The following is a 26,142-nucleotide window of genomic DNA, read 5'->3' as shown; positions in this document are numbered from 1 at the left end:
TGCAGTCGCTCCGGTGTTATTGAGAAGTTGGAGGCCTTGGAGCTGGAGAACCCTGAAAAAATGGAGGTGGAGGAGTCGGGGAGGAGTGGAGCCAGACAGGGCCGAAGCGAGCACAGACGCTTCCACAGAGAGGTAACACTGCAGTGTGCGTGTAATCCAACAGTGCCAATGCTGTGCAGCAGTTTACAATAGATTGGGTGAGACTGGTAAACAGTGTTTTCAAACAACATCACATGTGAGCTAGACCTTGGACCTATCAGCGTGGTTTTTGCTTTTTCTCTGATTTTCCCCCAGCGCCTACCCCTCTCTTCTATCTTTTTCCCTTCACCCTCGCCCTCTTTCCTCCATCTCTGCCTCTCTCTGTCCTGTCTTTGTTTTAGTTGTAGGTCAGAGGTCAGCAGTGTGTGCTGTATTCATTTCCAGTTTCCATTCTGTGGTGGGATTCCCCTGGTGATTATGCTTCCCTTTCCCACCCTGGTCCTTAGTGCTGGGCTGAAACCGCTCAAAACCCAACTTTAGGAACACTGAGAGAGAGCCAAAACACTGATACAGAGTCTCAGTCACACTGTTAAACACTCAGGTTTTTTGTCGTGGTCCCAGATCTTTGTCAGTGATGTGCAGATGAAACCATCACGTATGTATACAGATGAAGATGCCAAGAACTGCTTGTGTGCCTCGTTCTGCACGCACAACTAAACTCTGTTATTCTCACTGTTGCTTTCAAACAATACACACAAACAGATTTAGAGTTGATGAGTTTAGCCCCAAGCTATGGGTGTGTTTGTCTGTTGTCATTCTCTTTGGTTCAGTGCAGAGTTGATCCTCACAGAATTTGACAGAGGAGGAGCAGTTGACATTTTTCTGAGGCACATTAGTCCCCATGCAAACAAACCAAATGGATGATGAACTATAAATGATGAGATTTTTGTATTTCATATGTTGACTTACACAAAAACATCATTCTTTTTCATTTCTGTTTATTTATTTATTTGGTGTATTGTTGGCTACAAAGCTTTCAGCTCATTGACCTTACAGAGGTAGAAACATATACAATACATCAAAACTTTCATGTGTTTGTGTGTGTGTTTTTTAGGAGCAGAGGCATGACGTTGGTCAGGGTCTGGACTTCCCCGCCGCCCTGCCGCCTTTGAGGAGAGCCAAGTCCCTGGACAGAAGGACCACTGAGTCAGTCATGACGGTGAGTGTTTCCAGCCTGGTCAAGGTCCAGGGTTCAGTGCACAGCATCTATGACTGTCAAAGGTTGGGATTAATTTAAACACATTTCACCCACATGCTCTTCCTCGGGACTGCAGGAACCTTTTTACGTGAAAGCAGTTTTTGGAAAGCACACAATAATATTGTAAAATGCCAGAATATGTGTGTGTATGGTCAGGCCCTCCTGCACCACATGTAAAAGCTACATTAAGCATTTTATGGAACACACAGCCATCAGCATGTTACTGTCTTACAAATGTGCCATGGCTAACAGAGCACAACACTTTTTTGGCCTTTTTTTAATGGCTTTTTAGTGATAGTACAGCTGAAGATATGACAGGGAACAGGGGGAGAGAGAGGGGGAGTGACACGCAGCAAAGGGACCCAGGCCAGGAGTTGAACCCAGGTCCGCTGCAGAGCCTCGGCACATGGGACGCGCACTCTACCAACTGAGCTAAACGGCGCCCCGAGCACAACACTTTAGTTGACTTATATAGTCTGAGTTATATACTCAGACCTGTGATCATCCCTGCAGTTTAACAATGTATATTCTCCTTCGATCATTCCTACTAGAATCCTGCAGATACATTATTCAAAACCTTCTGTTAACCATTTATAATTTAGCTACAGTCCCGCTACAGCCTTCTCCACTCCAGACTCTCCACTAAACCCATCTACTTTTAAGAAAAGCAAAGGTCTAAGAGTAAACCACCTCAATATAAGAAGTATATTCCCGAAACTAGATAATAGTTAACGTTCTATTCCTACAGTCTAATGTTAAAATAAAAAACATCAAAATATTAATGCTGGATATTTAAAATTATTTTCTCCAACAACTCCCTTTTCTCTAACATATGTCCTGCGCTGACTGAAACATGACTTAAAGACATATGAGTGACTAAGATGTAGCATTAATGGTTACAACGAGTACAGAGTGAAGGGCAGGAAGAGGTTTGATTGTGTGTTGTTTGTTTGCTTCACATCTTTGTTCATGTTCGAGGTCATTGGACCTTTTTTTCTTCAATTGTTTCCTCAAGTCTTCAATAAAGGTTCAGATGAATTAATATAAGTATATAATATATAAATATACAAAAAACAGGTTTTTTTTGCTTGTATATATTATTTTATTTTTCATCCTATTCAAAATATATATATTCTATTTGTGTGTTTAGCATGAAGGGCTTTGCAATGTTCTTTACAACCCTGTTGAAAAGTAGATTTTAATCTCTAAGGCTTGTAACTGGTTGAATAAAGGATGTATATATTTTATTGTGCAACCCTGCTTTGTACTGGGACAAATGGATGACCTTGATCCCTCCAATATATATACTCTCGCTTTAAACCTGAATAGCTTCATGCTAAAAATGTGACTTTCTTCACCAGGTAACTCTTTCTTTGTGCTTTAGCATGCTGATTGGATATTGTACAGCACGTCAGGTGGATATTCTCTCTGTGGTTGTTACTTCAAGCAAACCCTCTTTACTTTGTAACTGATTCAGTGTTAGTTCAACAAATGTTACTGAGTTTAATATTGTCACCTGATACAGCCAATGATTCTTTTGCCAGTTCTGTCCTTGATTCATCGATGTGCCTATAATGTCAGTATAAATGGCTTGTTATCCTGACCAACAGCCCAAAAAGCAAATAGCTGGAAAGCTGTAGCTGGAATTATATTCAAACAACTAATGGTGTGGTTGATTCAGCTTCACTTCTGAAACCAGTTTTAGTGTGCATCTCAGACTGCCTGTTTTTCCCACGATGCTGCTGCATAGGAGCTTGAAACAAACCAGAGCCCTTGTAGAGGAGATTGGTAGATTAGAAGATGTAGCTGATGATAAGATGAGGCTTGGCTTCAGATGTGTTCTAATTGTTTTTAGAGAAACCAACACTTGTCTGTTTAAAGTCCTTCTGAAGGCCAGTGTGTTTCAGTGTGTCTCTGCTCTCCCAGACAAAGCCTCTCCTGTTCTGCTAAGCTGTAGGATCCAAGGTCAGCATTGGTGCCAGGTCTGCTGTGTGCAGAGAGAAAGAGGTCACCAGGTTGTTGTTGTGGCTGAAAGGCTAGATTCTGTTAGGTAACCCAGTTAGGAGAATTAAATCTTGAGAGAGGACTTGTCGCCCCTCAACAGCTCTTATTCTCGAGATCTGCTTGGGACTGTGGAGCATTTAGGATAAGAACAGCTGCAGTATTATGAGTGTAAGAAGAATACACAAAATGGCCTGTTTACTATTTTGATTGAGTAAAAGAATAGAGCAAAATAGTTGTCAGTCATTACATTTCAAATTGTCATCACATTTCTGCTGTAGTTAAAATGTATTTTTTCTAATGTTTGTGAGGGTGTGGATGTTGTAGGCCAAACCTCCATGCTGCAGGGGGCAGCACAGCCCCCTCCTCTCCCACTCCTCTCCAGGTTATTCTCCTTATCCTGCTCCATCTGTGTGTAGATTTTGCCCGCTGCGTGTATTCATTGCACCCATCCTGTGCCATGTGTATTGTTTTCTTTCTGTTGGCTGGAGGAGCGAGGTGTGTGTGTGTGTGTGTGTGTGTGTGTGTGTGTGTGTGTGTGTGTGCGTGTGCGAGAGTGTATATCACAATTTGCCACTGCTTCCTAAGGTCACCATGCACATGTGTGTGTTCCTTCCACTGTGTGGAGTCACAGCAGATACAGCAGTACTAAGCACTGAGCTGCATTCTCAGCTGGAGTCACACAGGCTGACAGCAGATGTGGCAAAAGTTGCTCCTGACCAGTGGTCCCCAATACTCTCATCTGATGTGAATGTGTGTCATCCACTGGTGGGCTCAACTTCTACCCCCACCTGACTGACTGAGCATGTGTATTTAAACAATGACAATGATTTTGTTCCTGAATTTGACATTCTACCTGGCTTAAGTTTTTTAGGAATTGTTTCTGGGTACCTTTTTGGTTGGATCCGAATTCTGCATTATTTTGTGACATTTTAAGAGAAGTGGTGGAAATCTATTTTAGCCCTTTGAAAAAGAAAACAACTATATTTGCCTTTCTTCTGAGGTGCTCTGCATGTTGAACATTTTGGCACCTGACTTTTTTTCAGTTCTATTTCAGACTTTTTCCTAATACTTTGTCTTTTTTTTCCAGCCGGATTTACTGAACTTTAAGAAAGGTTGGATGGTGAAGCTGGATGAGCAAGGCCAGGTACTATGAACTCTTTAATCTGCCCCCTTTTTTTGGTGAGGTCGACCGATATTTAAAGGTCCTCAAGCATTGATTTTGCATCACTAGTGGTCGCAGTTCAGAACCAACATGTCAGACCAATCAAACAAACAAACTGCCCTTTCTGTCTGTCTGTCTGTACCCTCTGCTCAGGACGTCTTTACTGTCTCTTTACATAGTAAACAGTTGTGTCCTGCACCTTTTTATGATATACAGGGAGGCCAGCTCAGGGCAGGGTTTATTGACACACTGGACATTCAGTATGTGACAGCTTCTCATCACCTTTACATGCTCTGTGGATGTCGGTGTCTGATTTACTGAACAACTTTGTCTCGTTTGTGTCCATGTTTTAGTGGAAGAAGTACTGGTTTGTTCTGACCGATCACAGCCTAAGATACTACAAGGACTCAATTGCAGAGGAGGTGAGCTTATTTGTTCTTAATTGCATATTTCTGTGTTGAACAGATCTTTGTTTTATTTCATGTCTCTTCTCTTTGTGTTACCTCAGGCCTCTGACCTCGATGGTGAGATTGACTTGTCAACTTGCTGCAATGTAACTGAGTACCAGGCTCAACGCAACTATGGCTTCCAAATACATGTAAGAGGCAAAAGTTTCTACTTTGAATGTTCTTTTATTCCAACATTTATTCCAATAATAAAAAGCATTATGACCTGGTTTTACATATCCCTTTGATAAAGTGAAAGCCTCTTCAATTCATATAGGCAGTGGAACTCCCCAACAGCTGTAAACACACTTCAGTGTTTAATATGGTTAGCCTTTTAGTTGTAGTCAGAATAAATATTGAGAATATCTCACTTCTGTATTCGTAATATATTATTGGGAGATTGATTGATTGATTGATTGGTAATGTAGTAAATGTTTCACATTATCTGTGACGAAGCTGTTAATAGATGAATTAATGAGATTGGAATGTCTTTTTTTGGCAAGTGCAGTGAATGTAATGCATTACATCACCACATTAAAACAAATTCCAAATTTCCAAACACTGTGCTGCAGTGGCTTAATATGTGCAAAAGCGTTAAACAGTTATTTACTACTGTATAAATGCTATGGCAGAATCACTAATGGAATCATAAATCACCCAAAAACAAACTGAACTTAACTTGTCTTATTATTTATTGCAAGGCTGTTGTATTGCATTGCGGTGTGTATAATTTGTGGGGTTCACAGAGTTTATTGCATGGTGCCTTTTAATGTTTAGACCCAGGAGGGAGTGCACACTCTGTCGGCCATGACAGCGGGGATACGCAGGAACTGGATCCAGGCTGTCATGAAGAATGTTAGACCTTCCACTGCCCCTGATGTGGCGAGGTCAGTATGATCTCTTAAGCACTACACAGCCTCTGATCTGATCGAACCCTGGATGTCCACTGGAGGCAGCAGTTTCATGGCTCCATCCCTGGTCTTTCATATAAGATTAAGTTTGCAGTAAGATTGCAATTTGTAATACAGTCGAGTTTAGATTATTTTTTACTTTCAAGTTTTACTAACATAATAAAAAAAAGATTGATTATAATTAGTGTACACTGTCTGAAGTCTTAATTTGGTAGAGCGACTCTAGTAGCATCCCTTCTCATAGATGTGGCATAGACGTTTGACATAAACGGAGAAGAAAAACTAGAAAACTATGTTTTTCAGCCAGTCCATCCATCTCATCCTTGTGAATGAAGGACTTCAATGCCTCGAGGGAATTTCTCCAAATTCGGTGCAAATGTTCACTTGCACTCAAGAATGAACCGATTAGAATTTGGTGGCTAAAGGTCAAGTTCACTGTGACCTCACGAACTCGTTTTGGCCATAATTCACAAATTCAAACAGTAAGTCCAATCAATGACTAACAGGATAAAATTATGAAGTTATGACATTTGATATCTAAAAGGTCAGAGGTTAAATGCACGGTGACATTTTGCAAAAATGTTCTTGCAGTTATTGAACGCCACAGCTCAGGAACAGCAACTTTTTTGTGGAGGCAAACCACTGCAATGCTGTCATTCTTGTTTTGTGTCTATGTAAAGATAATGTCAATAACTAATGAAGATATCATTGTATATTAATCTTGTCCTTTGGGACATGGAAAATTAGCATTTTGAAGCTAAAACTTCCTCACTTGCCTTCTTCACTGCCTTTCAGCTTAACTGAGGATCATGGCTCCTTCTCTCCTTCGGAGGGTCTGGTCAGGCCAGATGTCACCCAGGACTCCCCCTCCTCTGAGGCCTCGTCTGTGGAGAGAGAGTCAGCTGGGGGTGTCACAAAGAGCCGGGCGCGTGAACGCAGAAGAGAAGGCCGCTCTAAGACCTTCGACTGGGCAGAGTTCAGACCCATCGCTCAGGCTCTGGCTCAGCAGCGGGCACAGGAAGCCGAGCGCCACCATGCAGACCTGGGAGAGCTGGAGCGCAGTCGAAGAAGAGAGGAGAGGCGGAAGAGGTATGAGTCTGTGACCAGCTCATCGGAGAATACATCCACTACAGAAGGAGGGAGGACGGACTGTGAGAGTGGAGAGGGAGTCAGACAGATAGATTCATTAAGTCCTAAGTATTTGGAAAGGCAGCAGAGGATGGAGGAGGTGATTGAACAACACTGGCACCAGGTGGAGAATACGCCCATCCGCGATGAGAGGAGAGTGCCTCTACCCACTGCAGTGCAATCCAGAGAGACTGCAGAGCTGGAGCAGCTACTGGAGAATTACAAGCAAGGGGTAGGTTTGCTCATTATGTGTCTGTCCCCTGGTCTGTTCAGTCAACGTCAAATATAGGGAGTACACCCCCAGCAAGTTGCAGATCAGGGGAACATGAGAAGCACATAAAATGTATTTCAAGTGCATGTAAGTACTTTGACAAACAGTACTGCTACATGTCCTTCATCACAGCGGCACATTACATAGGTTCCAGTCTTTGTAAAATGTTGTAACTGGTCATGTGATTTCCTACTAATAAGCTTTAAAACAAGAAGAATGCATTTAATTAAATTTTAACAACCCATCTTGGACTAAACTAGTAGAGCAAGAAATGCAATTGCAGGGCTTAAAGTATTCCGGCACCATGCTGGATTTCGGCGTGCGGCGTTTGGCTGCGGAAAAAAAAAAAATCCTATATTTTAAAAAAAAGTCTTGATATCACTTGAGAGTTCATTGAGTGCGTCTGCCAATGATATGATGGGAACACAACTCTCCCTCTCTCAAACTAGAGTCCCAAAGAGAGGACTCTGTAGGAATCTCAAACTAACATTATCAGCCAATCAGAAGTAAAATGGGCGGGTCTTGGAAATATGTGCTTCAACAGAGTCTCATGCTGAATTGATACCCGTGCAGAGACGTCACGTAGGAGATTAGGACGGAGAGTAAATTCATGAAGCCTGGGGAAGATGTCCTCCTAACTGATAACAGAATAACAAATAAATTCGCACTGGGCGTGGATAGAAGAAATAGGGAAAGACGGTAAGCCTTTTGGTAGCTACCACGTCACGCCGACATTCCTAGTTGCCCAATAATTACTGTATTCAAATGTGATATCGACGTTAAAAAGTGGTGCTTAATTTTGACAACTGCGTTTAGATCAGAACTGATCTAAAAAGCAATTTGAATTTGTTTGAATTTGTAATACTAGTGCATTGCCCGTAGAAAGCATGTATTCCTATAGAAAAATGGGAGGTTAAGTAGCTTTTTTCATGGATGGCCAAATGAGGTTGTGTTTGAAGGTGGGACGTCAGGGATATAATTGGCTGTTTTTGACTACTTTGGATTATACCATTATATTTCACCTTAAAAACTATTTACCTTGCCTTGTTTGGTGTCATTATTTTCAGCACAACCTGTGTGTGACTGTACAGTACAGTTATTTTTTTCATTTTGACATATTATATTAACACTATGGACCTAAAATCAGAAAATAACATATAATCAGAGTAGAAAAAAGTTAGATTTTTTACTGTGAAAACCACAAATATCTCTATAAAAGCAAGGAATCTCTGTCTGTCTGTCTGTGTGTGTATGTGTTTCTGTGACTCAAATACCTCTGCGGATCAGGATCACACTGACCTGAGACTTTCAACATGGCTGCTGATTGGTTCAAGGGTGTGCAATGTCGCATTTGTTTGGACTACTATGATACCTTGAATACATTATTTCATAAATGCTTTACAAATTCCGCCGAGCATTGTCCACCGGAGCCACCACAGTCACGTGCACACCAGAGCCAATCACTGCAGAGCTCAAACCCACGACATACCTTAAGAAACAAGTGGATTTATACGTGCAGCAGCGCGAGCCGGACTGGGTTTTGCTTAAGGTGTGTCGTGGACTTGAGCTCTGCAGTGATTGGCTCTGGTGCGCACGTGGGTATGGTGTGCAGTGATTGGCTCTGGTGCTCACGTGGCTATGGTGGCTACGGTTGACAATGCTAACGGAATTTGTAAAGCATTTATTAAATAATTTATTAACGGTATCATTGCAGTCCAAACAAATTCGACGTCGCACACCCTTAAACCACGCAGCAGCCATGTTGTAAGTCTCAGGTCAGTCTGATCCTGATCCGCAGAGATATTTGAGGAACACAGACACAGACAGAGATTCCTTGCTTTTATAGAGAGATTTGGCTCTACCCTAATGCTTCAATAACAGCTCTGCACTTTAGCTTCGTGAGCTAACATTTAGTTTAACTTCAAGTCAAGACAGCACAGTCAAGAGTTTTGAAGATGGTTACAGTTTTAACCAGGGCATTCTAACAACTCACAATTAATCTGAGGCAATCACGTTTCCTGTGTATCATGTGGGCAAAAGACCCAGTTCATTCTTTAGGAAACAGCCGAGAGTTTAATTTGTCGTAGTTTTGCTAACTCACAGAATGAACAGAATGGTTGTTTAGACATTGTTAGTTATGTGAGTCATAGCCTAATTAAAATCTCGTTATTTGAAAAATAAACTCTTTCATGTGAATTAATTTTGACATCAAACTATCAGTGTTCTGACCTGAAATATAAGCATTTTAATGTTTTTCATTATTTTGAACTATTCAAACATTCTTGCCACCGTCCCTACAGATAGAGGACCTGAAGGCCCAGCTGGAGAGCTGTCACCAGCAGCTCCTTGATTCAAACAAGCACAAGCAAGAGCTGGAGCTCCAGCTTAGAACGGCTCTGGAGAGAGAGCAGGACATCCGGACAGGTTACATCTCTCCGGTGAGTTATTGCACTCTGTGTATTTGCTGTGCAGCTGCATTGCTCTGTATGAAGGGAAATCCTGTAGTGGATTTAATGTGTATATTCTCAGTTGAGCAGTTTTTTCTCCTCTGTTTTGTAACATTCTTTGCATGTTGTATTTTATTGTAAGAAAACATCAAACAAACTGACCTCGAAGCAACAAAGTGGCTATAGATATGTGCCTTTGCATGAGTTCATTGCATGTCAAAGAATATTGATATCTTATTACTACATTGGCTTCTACTAGTTAATCTCCTATCTCTGTCGTAGGTCTGTACTGTAGCTGAACTCATGCTAGCGTTTACTTCAGTACTGTGCTGATTTTTGGACTAAGGAACTCGGGTTTCGTTGTTGCTTATGTGACTCTGGATTATTTAGCTCTAGATGACAAAGAGAAAACACTGTAAATTCATTATCTTTTAACTCGGATGAGATGAAGTCATGGGAATAATAATGGCTCCTTATTTGCACATGGTTTGAAATATGAAGATTGAAATGAAAAGTGCAAATGAAGTATGCAAAAGAAGGTAATTCATAACAACATACATAAATGGTAAATGTATAGTTAATTAACTTAGTTACAGGTTAGTTCACTGTTAACAAACGATGAAATGCTTGATTAACCATTTAATGAACAATTGTAAAGGGTTAAACATTAGTTGCAAGTGATAATGTCATCCATATGATGTTTATAGATGAACTACAGTATTCATTGACCATACACAATGTGTTATGAACATCAGTTATAACCTAACAATAAACAATTGTTTAATAAATGGTTCATAGAGCATTTCATTGAAAAAGCTATTAATGAATTTTAATTTACTATAATTTTACCATTTTTTAGTGATGATTATTAAGAAGTGTTACTGAAGGGGAAATAATAAAAAATAAATAAATTAAATTAGAATTAGATACATAATTAATTTTACATTATTTCAGTTTAGGAACATGTTGGTAATCTTGAGTTATAGCTTCATTCTCTCTAGTACTCAACTAAAAATTGTGTCGATTTTTTTCAGTGTATAGTGTTATTTCCTCAACAGTCACTGGCACAGTCGCCGTCAACTTGTTGAAATGTTTGGCCAACATGTATGGATAATAACCTCTCAGCTTGTTTTCTAATTATTTGCATGGATGTCAGATTCTTCTATTAACTGATATACAGACCATTCATTTGTTATTCTGTTAACAAAAATTGCTTATATGTAATGGCATGAATGTGTGATAATGGTTGAATTTCTGTGCTTATTTGTGGCAGATGGAGGATTTGCCTGAGTAAAGCTGAATGACGAATTCTTTAGACGATTTAGTTTTTTATATGGTTGAGCTAAAGGCAGACACTGCTGTGGTTTTTGTATTGTAGTGTATACCATTTTGTTGTCTTTTGTGTTTTAGAATTAGAACACTTAAGTGACTTCTAATGAATTATGTTGCTAACGTTTGAAAATATATTTGAGGGCTAGATTTTAGCTTGATAATAATATTCACTATCTCTACTCAGAAAAGAATTTCATTGGTGCAAGACATGAGCTTGGACCAGAGAACCTCTGAATTGTGTTTGTAGGACCTGGTATGCCTTACATTCCTGAGTAAACCATCTAGCTGAAACTAATATTGCATTACTTACCACATGAAGTAACTTTCAACCATTTAATGTGCATGCTCTGTTGTGACTAACTAACCCTGGCCATTTAATTGCTTTACTTTGCTTCGAATTTACACCATTAAAACCTAAGGGAATTCTGAATTTGTTTTGAATCACTGGTAATTCACATCATTTGAGACTATCAAGTGGGAAAGCTAATTGTAATGTGACTTTTTAATAGAAATAAAGGGGAAATGATTGGTAGCTAACCCTGAATATTATTAGCAAGCTTTTTGTTTCCCCTGCTGTATGTTAACCAAATGTCTGGTCCCCTTTTCCAAGCTGGAGCATCCTTTGGGTCTGGAGGCTGATGTGACGCCCCAGACGAAGAGGCCCGAACTGGTTAGTTCTCAAGCACAGAGTTTAACAAAGAAGTACCAGGAGACCAAAGAGCTCCTGAAGCAGCAAGAGCTGAAAAAGCGCAATATGCAGGCACAGCTTGGCCTCTCACTTTCTCACCTCCCCATGAAGGACCCTTACTTTTCTGACCTCCAAAAACCATCCATTCTGGAAGGTCCTCTCCCTGAACCTGTCCAAAAAACTGTTAGCTTCTTGCTTCTAGACAGCACAGAGACAGTTCATGAACTGGAACATTTGATAACTGATAAACATCTGAGCCTCAAGGAACTGACAAAATTGTTGATGTCCCATAGTTGTAATCAAGAGACAGCAGGGAAACAACAACTTCAGAAGCTCTTGGAGACATGGAAGCACCAGCAAGAAATAGAAAATGAAACATTAAAAAAGAGTTTAGCCAGGGCAGGTGACAGTATTCGTGAATATGAATCCCGTCTGCTAACCATGGAGGATTTGGTGGGGAAGGTCCGGAAGCAAACTTTCAAAGGCCTTAAAAGTCCCTATGGCCCCCTTTCAGAACTTGGAAACCATCCTGAGTCAAACGAGATGACGATTGGAATGCCCTCTCAGAGGGTTGAACTTTTAACAAGTGAAAACGGGGCATTGAGACAACGTTGTCAGGAGATAGTGAACCAGCTGACCGAGGCGGACAGGGAAATAGATAGACTGAAGGCCGAGCTGATCAGTCAGAAGGGCGGCAAACAACATCATCTGACCATGGAAGAACTGAAAAGACTGAAGGCTGAACTGGCTGAAAATCAGGCGAACGCTATAGACAGGGAGTATTACGAGAGGGAGCTGAATGAGAAATCCTTGAGGCTTCATGAAGCTCTAGTTACTCTGGAGGAGCTTGGCAACACCCTAAAAAACACAGAGAAGATGCTACAGTTGAAAGAGGCCACACTGAAAGGTCTTGGCTTCAGAGCAGAGTATGAGGATGAGGAGTTATCTCCCGAGAAATATCAACTCAAAGAACAGCTTGAAGCCTCGCAAGTAAAGTTATTTGAGACAGAGACAAACTTTCAGTCTTCAAAGCAGCGCTGTTCAGAACTTGAAGCCAGGAACAGTAAGCTAATCACACTAAACCAGGAATCTGCAAGAGTCAGTGGAGAGAGGCTTAGAGAAGCAGAAAATGAAATAAGAATGCTGCGAGAGAAGTTAGAAATGAAGACAGGTAGAGTTGAAAAGACGTCTAGCAAGTGTGTTGAAGCAGGAGGGAAGCAGGTTGACGATAAAAGACTTTTAAAGCAAGTAGTAGAAGAGATTGAGACGAAGTCTGAGGCGATTAATCAGGTTTTAGAAATGTTAGCGATGGTAGATGTTAATGTAGAGAAAGTGTTGAGTGATTTAAAAAGCGCTTTATTCTGTTCATCGAAAGAGGAGCCAGTCTGTGTGAGCCAGAAAGACATAAAGTTGGTAATAGAGGCAGAGTTCTGGAGCCAGCTGTTGGGTTCATCCAAAATAAAACCAGATGAAGATGGGCACAGCTGGGAAAAAGGGGTGGCAGAACAGATGATGGCACAGAAGTGCTTGATGCTCTTGATTAGGAGGATTTGTCCACAACCAAAAGTTGAGAGTGAAGGAGTGACAGAAGCAGACTTTGCAACAATGTACAGGTGGCTTGATAATGAAACAAATGCTCTTATTCATAAGGAGTTAACAGAGAGCTTGGAGGCAAAGTCAAACATTTTTAAGCAGATTGCATCCAGTGTCAAGTTAGGCAAAGATGACAAGCTTCTGTCTTTGGCTCAAGCAAGCTTTGATTTCAGTCAGGAACAGAAACAGTCCTCTGAATATCTGAGTGATGCCCTTAAAGAAGCCTGTATGTCTTATGTGATCACTAGAATGACAGTCCAGTATGAGAAAGTACTAAAGCAAAAGCACACAGAGCTTCAGATTAGTGGCTTGGATTGTCCACATTGTCCTAAATTGAGAGAAGCTACCAGAGATCTCAAGTCCAAACTGGCAGATCTTCAGAGTCAACTGTCTGAGGCTTTTTTGAAGACCAACCCTGGGCCTCAAACTTTAATACAGATTGAAGGAGAGCCCATGGACTCATTGGATAAATACACTGAGCTTCAGGACATGATTGCCAGGCACAGAAAGGAACTACAAGAGGTCAAAGATGGCTACGAGCAGGAAGCTGAGAAGTTGAGGCAGGAAGTAACAAAGGCCAGTGAGATACTGCGTGTCCGTTCGGAAGAAAATGTGAAAGAGATCGATTCGCTGACAGACTGCATGGAGAACCTGAGGAAGAAGCATGAGATGGAGAGGTCAAACCTCATGGAGAGATTTGACCTGGAAATGGAAGAGCTGAGAGGCATGATGAGTCCCGCAAACCCAGGGAAGAACTTGACAGAGGAGGACAGACCACCACATCATGACTCAGCACAAACATCCACCCTGAAGGAGCGCATTCAAGAACTGGTCACCCAAGTCTCAGTCATGACCCAAGAGATGAGACGACGCGAAGAGCAGGGAGACACAACAACTCTACGGCTGAAATACGAGAAAGATCTGGAAAACCTGAAGGTGGAAGCGCTCCTTGTCCTTGCCGTCCTGCGTCCTTGTGTTCCTTTGTGACATTCCCAGATCCCCCTTCCTTCCCCAAACCCTACTGCCCTTCCTAACCTTGCTCACCCTACTCTTGCTCTTCATTTAGTAAACCTTTTGTCTTCAGTGTTGCATGATAACTAACCTCCTTTTGGTCTATGTGGTCATCGATGGTCTAGTAGTTGTGCACTGAGGAACCCATTTTGTAAAGTAACTGTAACATGATCCACGAAAAAATTACGCAGATGCTATCAGAGAGATGCCACCAGACCACACCAGTCTCATCTCCTCTGAAATGAGTTCCTCTGGTCATAGTTCCAATGTGCTCATTAATCAAACCCTTTGACTTGGCTAAGCCACATTTTAAATGGTTATGGGCAAAGAGTTTATCCTTTTTAACACCTTTCAACATTTCAATAATTTGATTTGTAGACATTGATAATTAGCTATTTTGCCAGTTATTATTTACAATTTTTTTTTTTAAAGATTTTTAAGATTTTTTTCTGGCATAGACAGCTTTATTAAGTAGTAGACAGATAGACAAAATATGGGAGAGAGAGGGGGATGTGACATGCAGCAAAGGACCTCCGGCCAAAATCGAACCGGGGTCGGCTGCGTATGTGGCATGTGCTCTCACCGCTCAACCACCTGCGCGCCCTGAGTCATTATTTACAATTTGGCTGAAAGTCAGCATTAGCCACTAGACAAATGCTGGTAAAACACACAGTTGGTCAGGAGATTTCTGTCACTTCACTTGAGTGGCTGGTAAAAATGTGCACAAACAATTTGACCCATTTAAAATTCGGCTATTAGCTTGATTTGTACAGGCCTGATCTCTTTTCCTTTGGCTGTTTCTACTAACATTTCCCTGAATAACTGTTGATGGCATAACATTTCAATTCTTATATTAAGTCATTGTAACTCGAGGTCTACTTACAGGCTTTTTCTAGAGCCCTCATGTGCTCGCCACAGACATCACCAGCAAATGGAGTTTTTTGGTTCCAGTTGTCGTGACCAAGTAACCTTTGGTCACATGATAAGATGTCTCACATATATGCAAACTTCCTGGAGTTTGAAGCGAACGTTGACTATATTATGTAGTAAAATCACAAGGTTAATTAACTTTCAAGTGTAGGCTTGGTATTTCTTGCCATGATAAAGGGTCAGTTCACCCATTTCTTTAAAATAGATATTCCCTCAATTATCTCATGGTATTTGGCAAAACAGATTGTTTTTGTTTGCTGAATACAATGGAGGTGAAAGAAATGTTTTTTCCCCTGGTCAAAGCACCTAGAAAAAGCCATTCAATAAGAGCTCAACAGCAATGTTTCTCCTCTCGTACATTGTCATGATCATGCACAGACCTAATTGTAAACAGTTCACAGAACTTTCTACCTTTGATAAAACATAGTTCCTTATGACTACTGGTCATATGGCAACATTGTCTCTGAAGTACCTTGATGCCGTTGTAGTTTACAAATTTAAAACACCTTGACTATCACAGATGAAATTCCATTCACCTCAATTTTGTTGCGGTAATTGTAAAAATTCCAGAAGTGTGTATTTCAAACCATCATCTAGTCAAACCAAAACTACATCTGCATGGCTCGACAGCACAAGGGATATATAGGATAATATGCTTTAAGGTTGATTTCATCATTTGGTTTAAAAGTCTCTGTTATCAGCTTATTTTGTGCATTTAAAGGATCAGGCTAGCACTATTTCATATTTTCTTCCCATTCCCATTCCCATCCCATCTTTATGTGTTGATTTGGCACATTTTTAATGGGCACAACCCACATACTCAGCTCTGCTGCTCATCCCACAAATGCATGTTGCTTACAATTGGGGCACCTTTTAAAAAGGAAAGAAACAGGCTTTCCAACGGTGTAAGTTTTATTGCCAAGAAGCATTGTTACTGTTTATTTTTCTTATTAGGTTTGTTTTTTTCATGGGATTTGGTGACAGTAAGATAAACATATCACCAGCCCGTCTTTTAAATAAAGGCTTATTTTTAATTTGTTAAAAGTCCTTTTAATGTCCTTTTAGTTTAAACGTGGCTGTCTATGAGATTGGAAGATATCCAAGTCCCCAAAAATTGGCTAACAACACGATAAATGTTAAACAGTAGAGCTTAATTGTCCGGCTGGTCTGATGAGATCGAGTGGTGACTTTGTGACATGAAGATCACAACTTTTCAATGTTTGATGTTTTGAAAAAGTGAGTTTTCCTCGTGTTTGACCATATTGTAATCTCAGATAGTAAGCTCATGTCTTGGTTCAGTGAATACTCTGCAGTGTCTGAGTAGTGAGTCCATGGCCCCGCCATGACCTGACACACAAGATGCATCGGCTGACATGCTTCTAAATAAAGCTTGTTCATGGTCTGATGTCAGAGCAGGAAGTTTATATTCGCTCAGTGGGGGAGACTTTTCAGCCTCTCACTGTAGGTTCCTAGGTCTGAGCTCTCAGAGGGTTTTATCCCTGTGAAAACAGATGGACTGGACTCCATTTCCCCTGTTTGGCTAGCCGGGGCACAGCCGACGACTGAGTCCTCAGATTAGTTGCAGTGAATAGAGGACGGAAGCAGGACGAGGTTTTTAGTAGGGCCAGTGTAAAGGCCATTGGAATCCCTTCTTGTGGAAACTTGCACTGTAGTTGTAATAGCAGTGTGATGGCTCTTTCTAAAAGTGTGCTGCTGATGAGGATTATGCTCCTTGTTTCCTCTCTCCATACCACCCAAGGGTGCTAGTCTGGCATGCTACCTCACACACTGAAGATACATTTAAGTGCAGCATCTCAGACGCCAAGCTATTCATGATTGCTTTACACTATTAGATTAACCCTGCATTCCACCCGAGATTTGGCCCATAGGCAGATTAGGATTTGCACATTATCTGCAGACTGTAGCCACTACTCAACAACATGAGCTCAGTTTGCATCACCTGTGAATGTTTTGCTGTCGATGGTAAAGGGCAACGTATACTCTCTTACACCCTCCGCTCATGTTGTCTCTGCATTCCTTCAGTATCGTGTATCCTGTCATACCTCTTAACCCTTTTGTACTCACACAGGCTCAACTTGCTCATGGCTAACTGGCTGTAACTTGCAAGTTACTTGCTGGAAACAGACGATGATCTGCCTTGGCTTATGTTGTAGGGCCTAAGGGTTTTTGCTCCTCAGCATGAGGAGAACCTTTTGGTCCATGTCCAGATGGCCTGAAAACTCACAGTTGCAAAATGGTTTCCTGTCTCATAGGCCACCTGTGAGAGGGGCTTCGCGGCCATGGAGGAGTCCCATCAGAAGGTGATTGATGAGCTGCAGAGGAAACACCAGAGAGAGCTGGAGAACCTGCATGAGGAGAAAGAGCGACTGTTGGCGGAGGAGACAGCAGCTACCATTGCGGGTAAATCACATCTTGGATCAAATAACCTGCTGAACATGTTAGATTAGCACTGAAATGCATCATCGTACTGCCTCATCTGGACCCTACCACAGTAACAATAGAGTTTTACAATTAAGTGTGAAAGTTGAACTGTATGCGTTAAAGGACTTTTTTTTCTCTTTTCTTTAGCAATTGAGGCAATGAAAAATGCCCACCGGACAGAGCTGGAGAAAGAGCTGGACAGAGCTCGCAAGACCAACAGCAACACAGAAAACGCAGACATAGAAGAGATCCGCAGACAGCATGAGTACGTTTTCTATAGTACAGCTGCAGTCAGTGTTGGGAAAGATCACTTTCTACATGAACTAGTTCAAAATTCAGTTCACAAACTTTAAAATGAACTAGTTCAGTTCATAGTTCATAATTCAAAATTTTTAACTAAGTTCACAGTTCCATAAATGAACTAGTTCATAGTTCTTTTATTTTTCAATATGTTGATGCGAGCTATTATTTTTCTAAATTATTGCCACAGCCCATATAGAAGATCAGACAGCTATTATTTGATCAGTTTTAACACTGAAACTGCAGCTCTCCCACATTATTCTGCAAAACCAGGTGGTCCAGCTGCGGCTGGGAGATGAAGACAGTGGAGCCGCTGCTGTACGCCGTTAATGTGATTTGGGTGGTAGAGGATCTGTTTTGGCTCGCTGTTGCTGTGTCTTTTGATTTTTTATTCACTGCACTTACCTTGAAAGGCTCGCCGGGTGCTTTAGTTCAATGTGCCGTTTCAGGTTTGTGGTACAGGATAGAGTACAAATTAAAAATTAAAAATAAAATAATACATAAAAAAGTAAATAAATCATTTTTAAAAAAAGAAGAAGAAAGGGAAAAATAAAATAATAAATAAATAGATAGTTCAGACAGTGGCTTCAGGGAAAAACTTTTCATTATGACTCAGTAAGGTATTACTTTTTTTGTTATTTAACAAAATCAGAGATTTAAGCAAAGAGCTCAGTTCCAGGAGAAAAGGAGCAAATTTAGGTAGTGATTTTGCAAATTTTTGTTTGTGAATAAAACATTTTGCATAAGATAACAAAGTTCATCATGTGTTCAAGAGCATTATCTTCTGGGTTAACAGCAAATAACATGTTTAAGGGTAAGAGAATGGACAGAGTTAGCAGCATCCAAAAAATTAGATTCAACATCACTCCAAAACTTTTTAGATAGATCACAATAACAAAACAGATGTGAAGCCTTCATTTGTTTTTGCCTCCATGCTTAGCACATTGATGACGCATGCGCGGTGCGACTCTGTGGTGGCTGGTGTTGCCAGTGTTCTGTCCGTTCAGGACGAATTAATCTGTGTTCGTTTGGTAATGCCTCACTGCATGTTTGGTATGCAGCTGTTTCTGTCTGGAATAGTTAAGTTTCGTTTTGATCGAAAGTAATGCGAGTTGCACAAACCTCTCGTCCAGCATCCTTTTTATACACAACAGCTAGATTGGGTGTTAAACTGTGAGAACCGCCGTTCACAAACTCCAGAATGAACGCATTCACAATAACGTTCATCAGGCAGAATACAGTACGTTCAGTTGACGTTCGCCCAAAATATGAACGAGTTCATGAACGATCGTTCATTGAACGCGTTCAGGCACAACACTGGCTGCAGTACGGTCTTAAGAATCAAGCTGGTTGACCAAGGAACTTCAATCATTGATGATACTCTTAAAATACAAAGCTGCATAATGAGGGGTGTCAGAGGACATGATAAGGACAAGTACACACACTAGCCAGCAGTAACATGTAATATGTTCAGTTTTAACACTAAGAGCCAAAACATCATGTGATGAGGTGGATGATAGAGAGGTTTTACAGTTGACCACTCCAGTATGGATTGAACGCAACATGACCTGCTCATTTCTAGTGCCTCTGCTGCATCCCTGGAGTGATGAGCTGGATTAGGAGTAGAAGGCCAACTGACAACAATATTGTTACTTTATCAGTTGAAAAGGTTGTGCTCAGTATGTATCTTGGTCAGAAAAAAGCCAATTTTTCTTTCTTGTTTTGCTAAACTTGATATTGTGATGGCCACAATAATCCAGCATGTGTCAGTCCATACTTTGTCATTGTTGTTCTGCATTTGCTTACTAGACTGTTCTTACCATGTCATTTAAAATGAGCTGATAAAGTGCTGAAGCATCACATTTTGTAGCTGTCACCCTCGACCTGCTGGGACATGCGTTGAGGTGTGTTCCAGCTCACCTGCCTGTCTGCAGCACGCTGTCACAATGAAATGCTGCAGGTGTTGACAGTAAATCAAAATGCACTTCATTAAGCTGTCTGAAGGTTTTTCATCATTCATCTGTTAAAGCTTTCATTCACTTCATAGTCTCAAGGGAACATTTCCTCTAACTTACGTAGTGGCTGTCTCACTCATCCCGGAGCTGTGTCACTGTGAATAAGGGAGGTTGAAGAACTCCTGTCCCAGAATGTGTCAAATTTTACCTTGCCACATCATCAGGACAGTACAGATTGACTGCAAACTTTTTTCCCTTGAATGTCAGTATCAGATTGTAGCTCAGTGTTGTGTTATGTTTCAGGGAGGAGCTGTGTTCGTTCCAGCGGGAGATTGAGGTGTTGTCGGAGCAGTATTCCCAGAAGTGCCTGGAAAACGCCCATCTGGCCCAGGCGCTTGAGGCCGAGAGGCAGGCCCTCAGGCAGTGTCAGAGAGAGAACCAGGAGCTCAACGCACACAACCAGGTGCAGACACACACCTGTGAACAAATATTTACTGTGTCTGGCTGTTCTGCTAAACTCTGCTTTTTTGTGGCATTTGTAGGAGCTCAACAACCGTCTGGCAGCAGAGATCACCAAGATGCGCTCCATGACATCTGAGGATGGAGTTGGAGACACAAACACCATGATACAGGGAAAAGAGCTCTATGAGTTAGAAGTAAGGTTCAAACAAAAAGTCACTTCAAACAAAGCAGTAAAATCAAACTTGTGCATAAAATCCTGAATGTAAAACACCATTCAATCACACCCCACCTTTAAATGATGTCACTTGTGGTTCGAAAAACCAAATGCCTCTCGAGGCTCCAAAGAGGTATCTGCAGACCTTGTCACGGTGGGTTTCCCTTGATTCTTACAAAGTTCTCTTTTGTTTTCCAGGTGATGCTGAGGGTGAAGGAGTCAGAGGTCCAGTACCTCAAGCAGGAAATCAACTCCCTGAAAGACGAACTCCAAGCTGCCCAAAGAGTATGTTTCTTTCCCCTCTGTTCAAATAGTGATTGAAAGCCCTTTTAAATTGGTGACATCCAGAATTTCCTGTGTGATATACAACACGAATAGCCTTTGTCTGAACTGCCAAACAATGTGTTTCTAGGACAAGAAATATGCAACAGATAAGTACAAGGACATCTACACGGAGCTGAGCATTGTCAAGGCCAAAGCAGAGCGGGACCTGGGCCGGCTCAGAGACCAGCTGCAGCTGGCTCATGAGGCGCTAGGCGAGCCTTCACTGGAGGAGGTAGAACGAGGAGGATATGGTATGAATAAAAATAAACACAGAGGGACTTATGTCAGAGCAATCTTATCTTCTTTTGTCTTTAGCTGTATTTTTATCTTATATTCATAAAGGATGGGCGTTCTGGAGGTTTGATCATGAGGGTGAAATCTCTCTATGTGCTGCCTGTTGTTCTCTAGATGTTGGCTAGTTTAGTTCACAAGTACCCAAGAGTAAAGAGAAGAATTTCACACTGCAGAGCTTCTAGTCTCTGAGTCACTATACTGGACAGTGTTTCCCCTCGGATGAAGGTGTCACACACACGCAAGTGTGCTGTACGGGAGGTTTCAATGTGTCAGCTGGTAGCAGAGGGACTCTAAGTACATAAACTACATATGAGGTGTGAGGAACCAGTCTTTCTAATTCATAGTACTTGATTGACAGCAGTGCCCCTCGCGCACAGTTGGGCCTGGAGCCAGGATTAAGAAGACAGTCAGATCATGTGGAATATATACTGTCTTTATATTGACATGGATCAAACAGATGTTGTTTATTTAGATGGATTAGCATTCACTCACATTTTCCCAACAAAGGACCGTTTGCTGTGAGGTTATTGCTTGTGTGAGGCAACATTATTCTGCAAGAAAGATCCATGTTCAGCATCGCTTGCTTACATTTACCCAATGTTGTTGAACTGACATATTCAGGTACGTGTTAAGTTCATTGTTTATTTGTTGAATTATCTCCAACTCCTCCTTAGCTGAAGAGATACATGCTGCCAGTCAATGTGGTATGGGGCGAGGGATTCAAAGAGCTAATCCTAGTTCGGTACCTTGAGCCTGAGTACGTTTACACCGAGCTACTGTGACGGAACACAGTATGATGAGCCTTTATTAGATGGTAGCTCTTTTTAGACAGAGTTTCAGCATGAACGCCACAATGAAAACTGCCTTTGTTTGTTCACTGTGAACCAAGCAGCGCCGCCTTAGAGCTGCTCTGGTGTGTCATTTCACACAGCATGCCAGCGACCCAGAACCAAAAGAGGCATGGTGGTTCTCGTCATGATGTTGAAATCTGTCTGTTTTCTGTTTTTTTGCGTGTTTCCTCCACTGGAGGAGCAGAACGAAGCGGTCCCCTGTTCACCTCTGTAACTTTCATACGAACATTGAGATGGAAAAATGGAGCAATATTCCCACCTTGAAAAGGCAGAGTGACACTAGACAGACGGCAGGAAATAAAGAAAGAGAACAGGCAACAGTGGGCCTAAAAAGGCCATGGACGTGAATCTTGTGGTCTGTGTCTTAAACAGTACATACAAGAGCCCCCAAGCCTTCACAATGTTGTGTATAATGTGCATGTTAAGAGTGAGTGTTTGTTGGAGTGGTTCTTGCATGAGGTCCACTGTGTGCTGACTGAACTTCAGTGCGCCTGAAGACTGCAACCTCTGTTTCTCTTTATTTACCCTCTGCCACATTTTCAACAGATATCATGAAGTCCAAAAGCAACCCTGACATCCTCAAGATGGCAGCTGCTGCAGCTAAACGCTCAGAGCGCACCATGAGGTCAAAGGTGAGTTTCCTGGCCAGTTGAGATCAAAATGAATGCTTCAACCCACCGTAGAGATGATTTTAGTGGTGCTTGCATCCCTCATTTTGTCATAATTCTTTAGCAGCAACACACTTTCAGTCCTGTCTGAGGTGTCCCACCAAACATCACTTTCAAGTGACTCACTCCCATCTACTGGTCACCTGCAGCACTGCATGCCCACGGTTGCATCATGATTAGCTCCTGCCGGGCTGCATTGTATTGCTCCATCAACACTGCAGTCTTGGGATTGTGATGCAGATAAAACACCACAGTCGTCTAACACACACTTGCTGGTGTGTTTCCCCCTTCTGTCCTCAGTCTGTGAGTCGAGACAAGCCCTGGGACAGTTGGGGCTGCTGAGGAAGTGCACGCCTCCTTCCCCTTCTTCCTTTAGGTAAACCAAACCAGACGCAACCACGGCTGGTTTAAGCACATTGTCCTGCCCTTCACCTTTAAGCACTCAGTCAACCTGAGTCACTTCTCTACAAGCTAACACGGCACAGACGCTTGATAGTGAAGGACAGTTCACCACACTGTCTAATATTATGAATGGGTTGCCTACAGTCTCAGGGTCATACTATTAAGCCCCTAATCCAACAAAAATCCAAAAGATTATCAGGCAAGTCAAATATGTACCGAGTACATCAACAGGTATTCATCCTTTTTTAAGATGATGTTAAAAGACATATAAAGCTTTATATTTTACCTGAACCTCATTCAGTTAAGAAAACAATGTAAGTGTTGATTTGTTTTTATTCTGCCTTATATATAAATATCACATGCTATAACACACTGTACATATCATATGTATCCAGGGGACATGGATGATTTAACGATACCTCCAATGGTGTAGTTTGATGATGAAATATGCTTTGTGTGTTAGTTACCAGTGTTTTCAGGTAAGCTAGCTAGCTACAGAGTCTTGCTCCAGTCTGCACGTACACACACCTGCAGTCCAGCAACTGTTGGCCTGCACAGTCCTGTAGTAGCAGTACTCTTACCACGCTGTAAAAATAAACATCATCTGGAATATGTTCATTCAAAGCACATTTTATTTTTATATCTATATTGTATTATTAGACAATTGTTACTCACACATGCTTATATATAAGGGTTTTACTGTTGTAGTTGGTTGATGTGGAGTCTGCTTTAAACCATTTCATATTGGACACAACTGATTATTATTATTATGGATTCATCTGCTGACAGTTTTCTTCGTGACTCGATCGATTGTTACATAAAAATGTTAAAATAGTGAGAAATGCCATCCTGCTTACACTGGACTCATAGTGACACCTTCACAATCCAAACATCTCAAACCTTAAATGGATTCCTATAATTAAATACATTTATATTATCAATTATATTTACTCTTCTATTTACACACACTTCAATTATTTAACTAACAGTATTATTTATTGGTAATTTGGGGCTCCATAGAGTGAAGCGGGGTTTGTAGTGCATGGACTGACATGGTTCCATGTTAGAGACTGAGCCACTGGGTGTCAACAGATCCACACAGACCTAAGAGACACCGCCTGCTCAGCAACTGTGACTTGTCCTCGTCATTATTAACAACTTTTTGTCTCCTCCTCCCTGCAGAGTCTAAAGGAAGGGCTGACCGCTGAGCAGAGACTCCACCTGTTTGAAAACAAAGACACTAAGGAGTTCTGACAGTGACGCGTCATGGCTGCCAACCTTGCTGCATGTTTAGAAGTCCACTATATTTTAGCTCTGTATGACTTATTTAGTAACACTACACACTGGTCACAAAACACAGATCATTTATTATTAAACATGGTATGAAGTTTGATTTCATGTCTAGATTTTGCATTCCATGCACTTCAGTTACTGTGACATTTTTGTATTGTTTTGTCTTATTGTAAATACTGTTTTTAATTGAGCGTCTGTCATGCATACATTAAAACTATGACTGTGTAAGCTACTGTTTTAACTCCCCAGACTGTTGCTAGCCAAAGGCAAAAACGTGATGTTCAATGGCTAAACATGACTACATGACGATGAGTTTGTAATACTTGCATAACAAAAGCATAGGAATGAGTGTGGCGCTCCGCGGCTCCATCATCATTCCAGCACAGATGGAGGTGTTGCTCTGTAACCAGCTATGGAACGAAAGTGCTCGTCTGCATTAGAAAACAGGTCCCTACCATGTCGCTTCATCGCCTCACGTCTACATTAACATCACAGATGTTGAAGAAAGCTGAATGCATATGGATAGGCTTTACTGATTATAATTTAAATATATATATATGAAAATTTATATAGAGTTTTTTTTTTCTCACTGCAATCATCAGTCCAGCTGTATAGGAACTGTTGGAGTTGGTTATCGTTGTAGTTGTGTTCAGTGGCAGTCCCTTTGTATTTATTTAAATGATTGGGATTTTTCTTTCACATTCCCATTCCTCTGTACTCTATTATTGTAAATATAAAGCAAATATACACCAACTGACTACAGGTTTATTAGCAATAAATATTTTTGCACCCTCTGTTGTCTGACTGTTTTGAAATTGCACCTGATGTGTATGATACTTGTATCAACACATTCATCAAATCAACACAAAAGTAACACAAGATGGGCTATACAGTAGAAATGAATGACCATGAGCCCGCATGGAGCAGTGTTTATATGTCAGAGCTGCTGCTGCCTCTCAAGTGAACATCAAATAAAGTGTTTCACACACTGAGCTGTCACTGAAACAAACACACCTTTTAACACAGGTAGATGTAATGTTAACACCAACCAGAGGGAGGCTTTAGTTTCACCAGCACCGAAAATTCATACTTGATGACTTCAGTGAGTGTGTCTCATGGTAACTCAGGAGCAGGGCTGTCTGTGTGGGAGAAAAGGGAAGGCTCATCCCATAGAAGTAACGATTACACTTTACTTATTGTTGCTCTCATTAAATGTTGCCTGTTTCATAGTGGAACTTTTTTTTACTCTTTCCTGAAAATGGTTTCAGTCATGACCTAAGAAATCCAACGACATGCTAGCCACTAGCTAATGTTGGAGTTAATTTTGTTGCTTTGCCAGAAGCTGGGCTTAAGTTGGCAATGAATGAATACATTGGATGCTAAAAGGAGGAGGTTGAAAGCTGGGAGCTGGCAAATGCTTCATACTTGAATCATAATGTAATGCACAGGCTGAGGAGTGTTAGCAAAGAGGCTAACTTTATTAGCTATGTGGCAGCTGGCATTAGTAAAAGACTCACTTGTGAGAAACAGGATACTTCGGATGATGGTGGAGATGTCAATGTTTTTATGTAGAAGAGGGAGATCCTGAGCGTGAAGCAGATTTAGGGCCCATCACTAGAGCTTCTTGGGGGCCCGGACGTATGTTGCTGGGTGCACAGGTGGAGATAGACATGACTGTGACAGAAGAGTGTAGCTGTGGTTCTGTTGTGACAGTCAGTCAGTCATGAACAGTCACCAGACTGTTTATTACATATTGAACAACAGCCAGGTTTATACC

General features: G+C 41.3%; 1 protein-coding gene across 2 annotated transcripts; it reads left to right on the top strand.

The window, feature by feature from the left end:
* On the top strand, positions 1-25,159 carry LOC115570930 (myosin phosphatase Rho-interacting protein-like). 2 transcript variants are annotated; one of them, XM_030399750.1, is made up of 17 exons: positions 1-132; positions 1,094-1,198; positions 4,329-4,385; positions 4,757-4,825; positions 4,912-5,001; positions 5,627-5,736; positions 6,556-7,120; positions 9,460-9,597; positions 11,549-11,608; positions 17,434-17,581; positions 17,750-17,867; positions 20,161-20,320; positions 20,400-20,513; positions 20,732-20,818; positions 20,946-21,108; positions 22,549-22,634; positions 24,255-25,159. In XM_030399750.1, exons 1-17 carry the CDS (start codon positions 61-63, stop codon positions 24,324-24,326), a joined length of 2,214 nt encoding a protein of 737 aa, XP_030255610.1. In that variant the 5' UTR covers positions 1-60; the 3' UTR covers positions 24,327-25,159. The 2 variants fall into 2 exon arrangements, with proteins under 2 accessions (XP_030255610.1, XP_030255611.1); XM_030399751.1 differs by lacking the exon at positions 11,549-11,608.
* Positions 25,160-26,142: the final 983 nt, after the last annotated feature.

This window comes from Sparus aurata, chromosome 20 (assembly GCF_900880675.1).
Source record: "Sparus aurata chromosome 20, fSpaAur1.1, whole genome shotgun sequence".
NCBI classification, from domain to species: domain Eukaryota; kingdom Metazoa; phylum Chordata; class Actinopteri; order Spariformes; family Sparidae; genus Sparus; species Sparus aurata.
The sequence above is the reverse complement of the archived record's forward strand: the minus strand, read 5'-3'. Positions and strand labels throughout refer to the sequence as shown.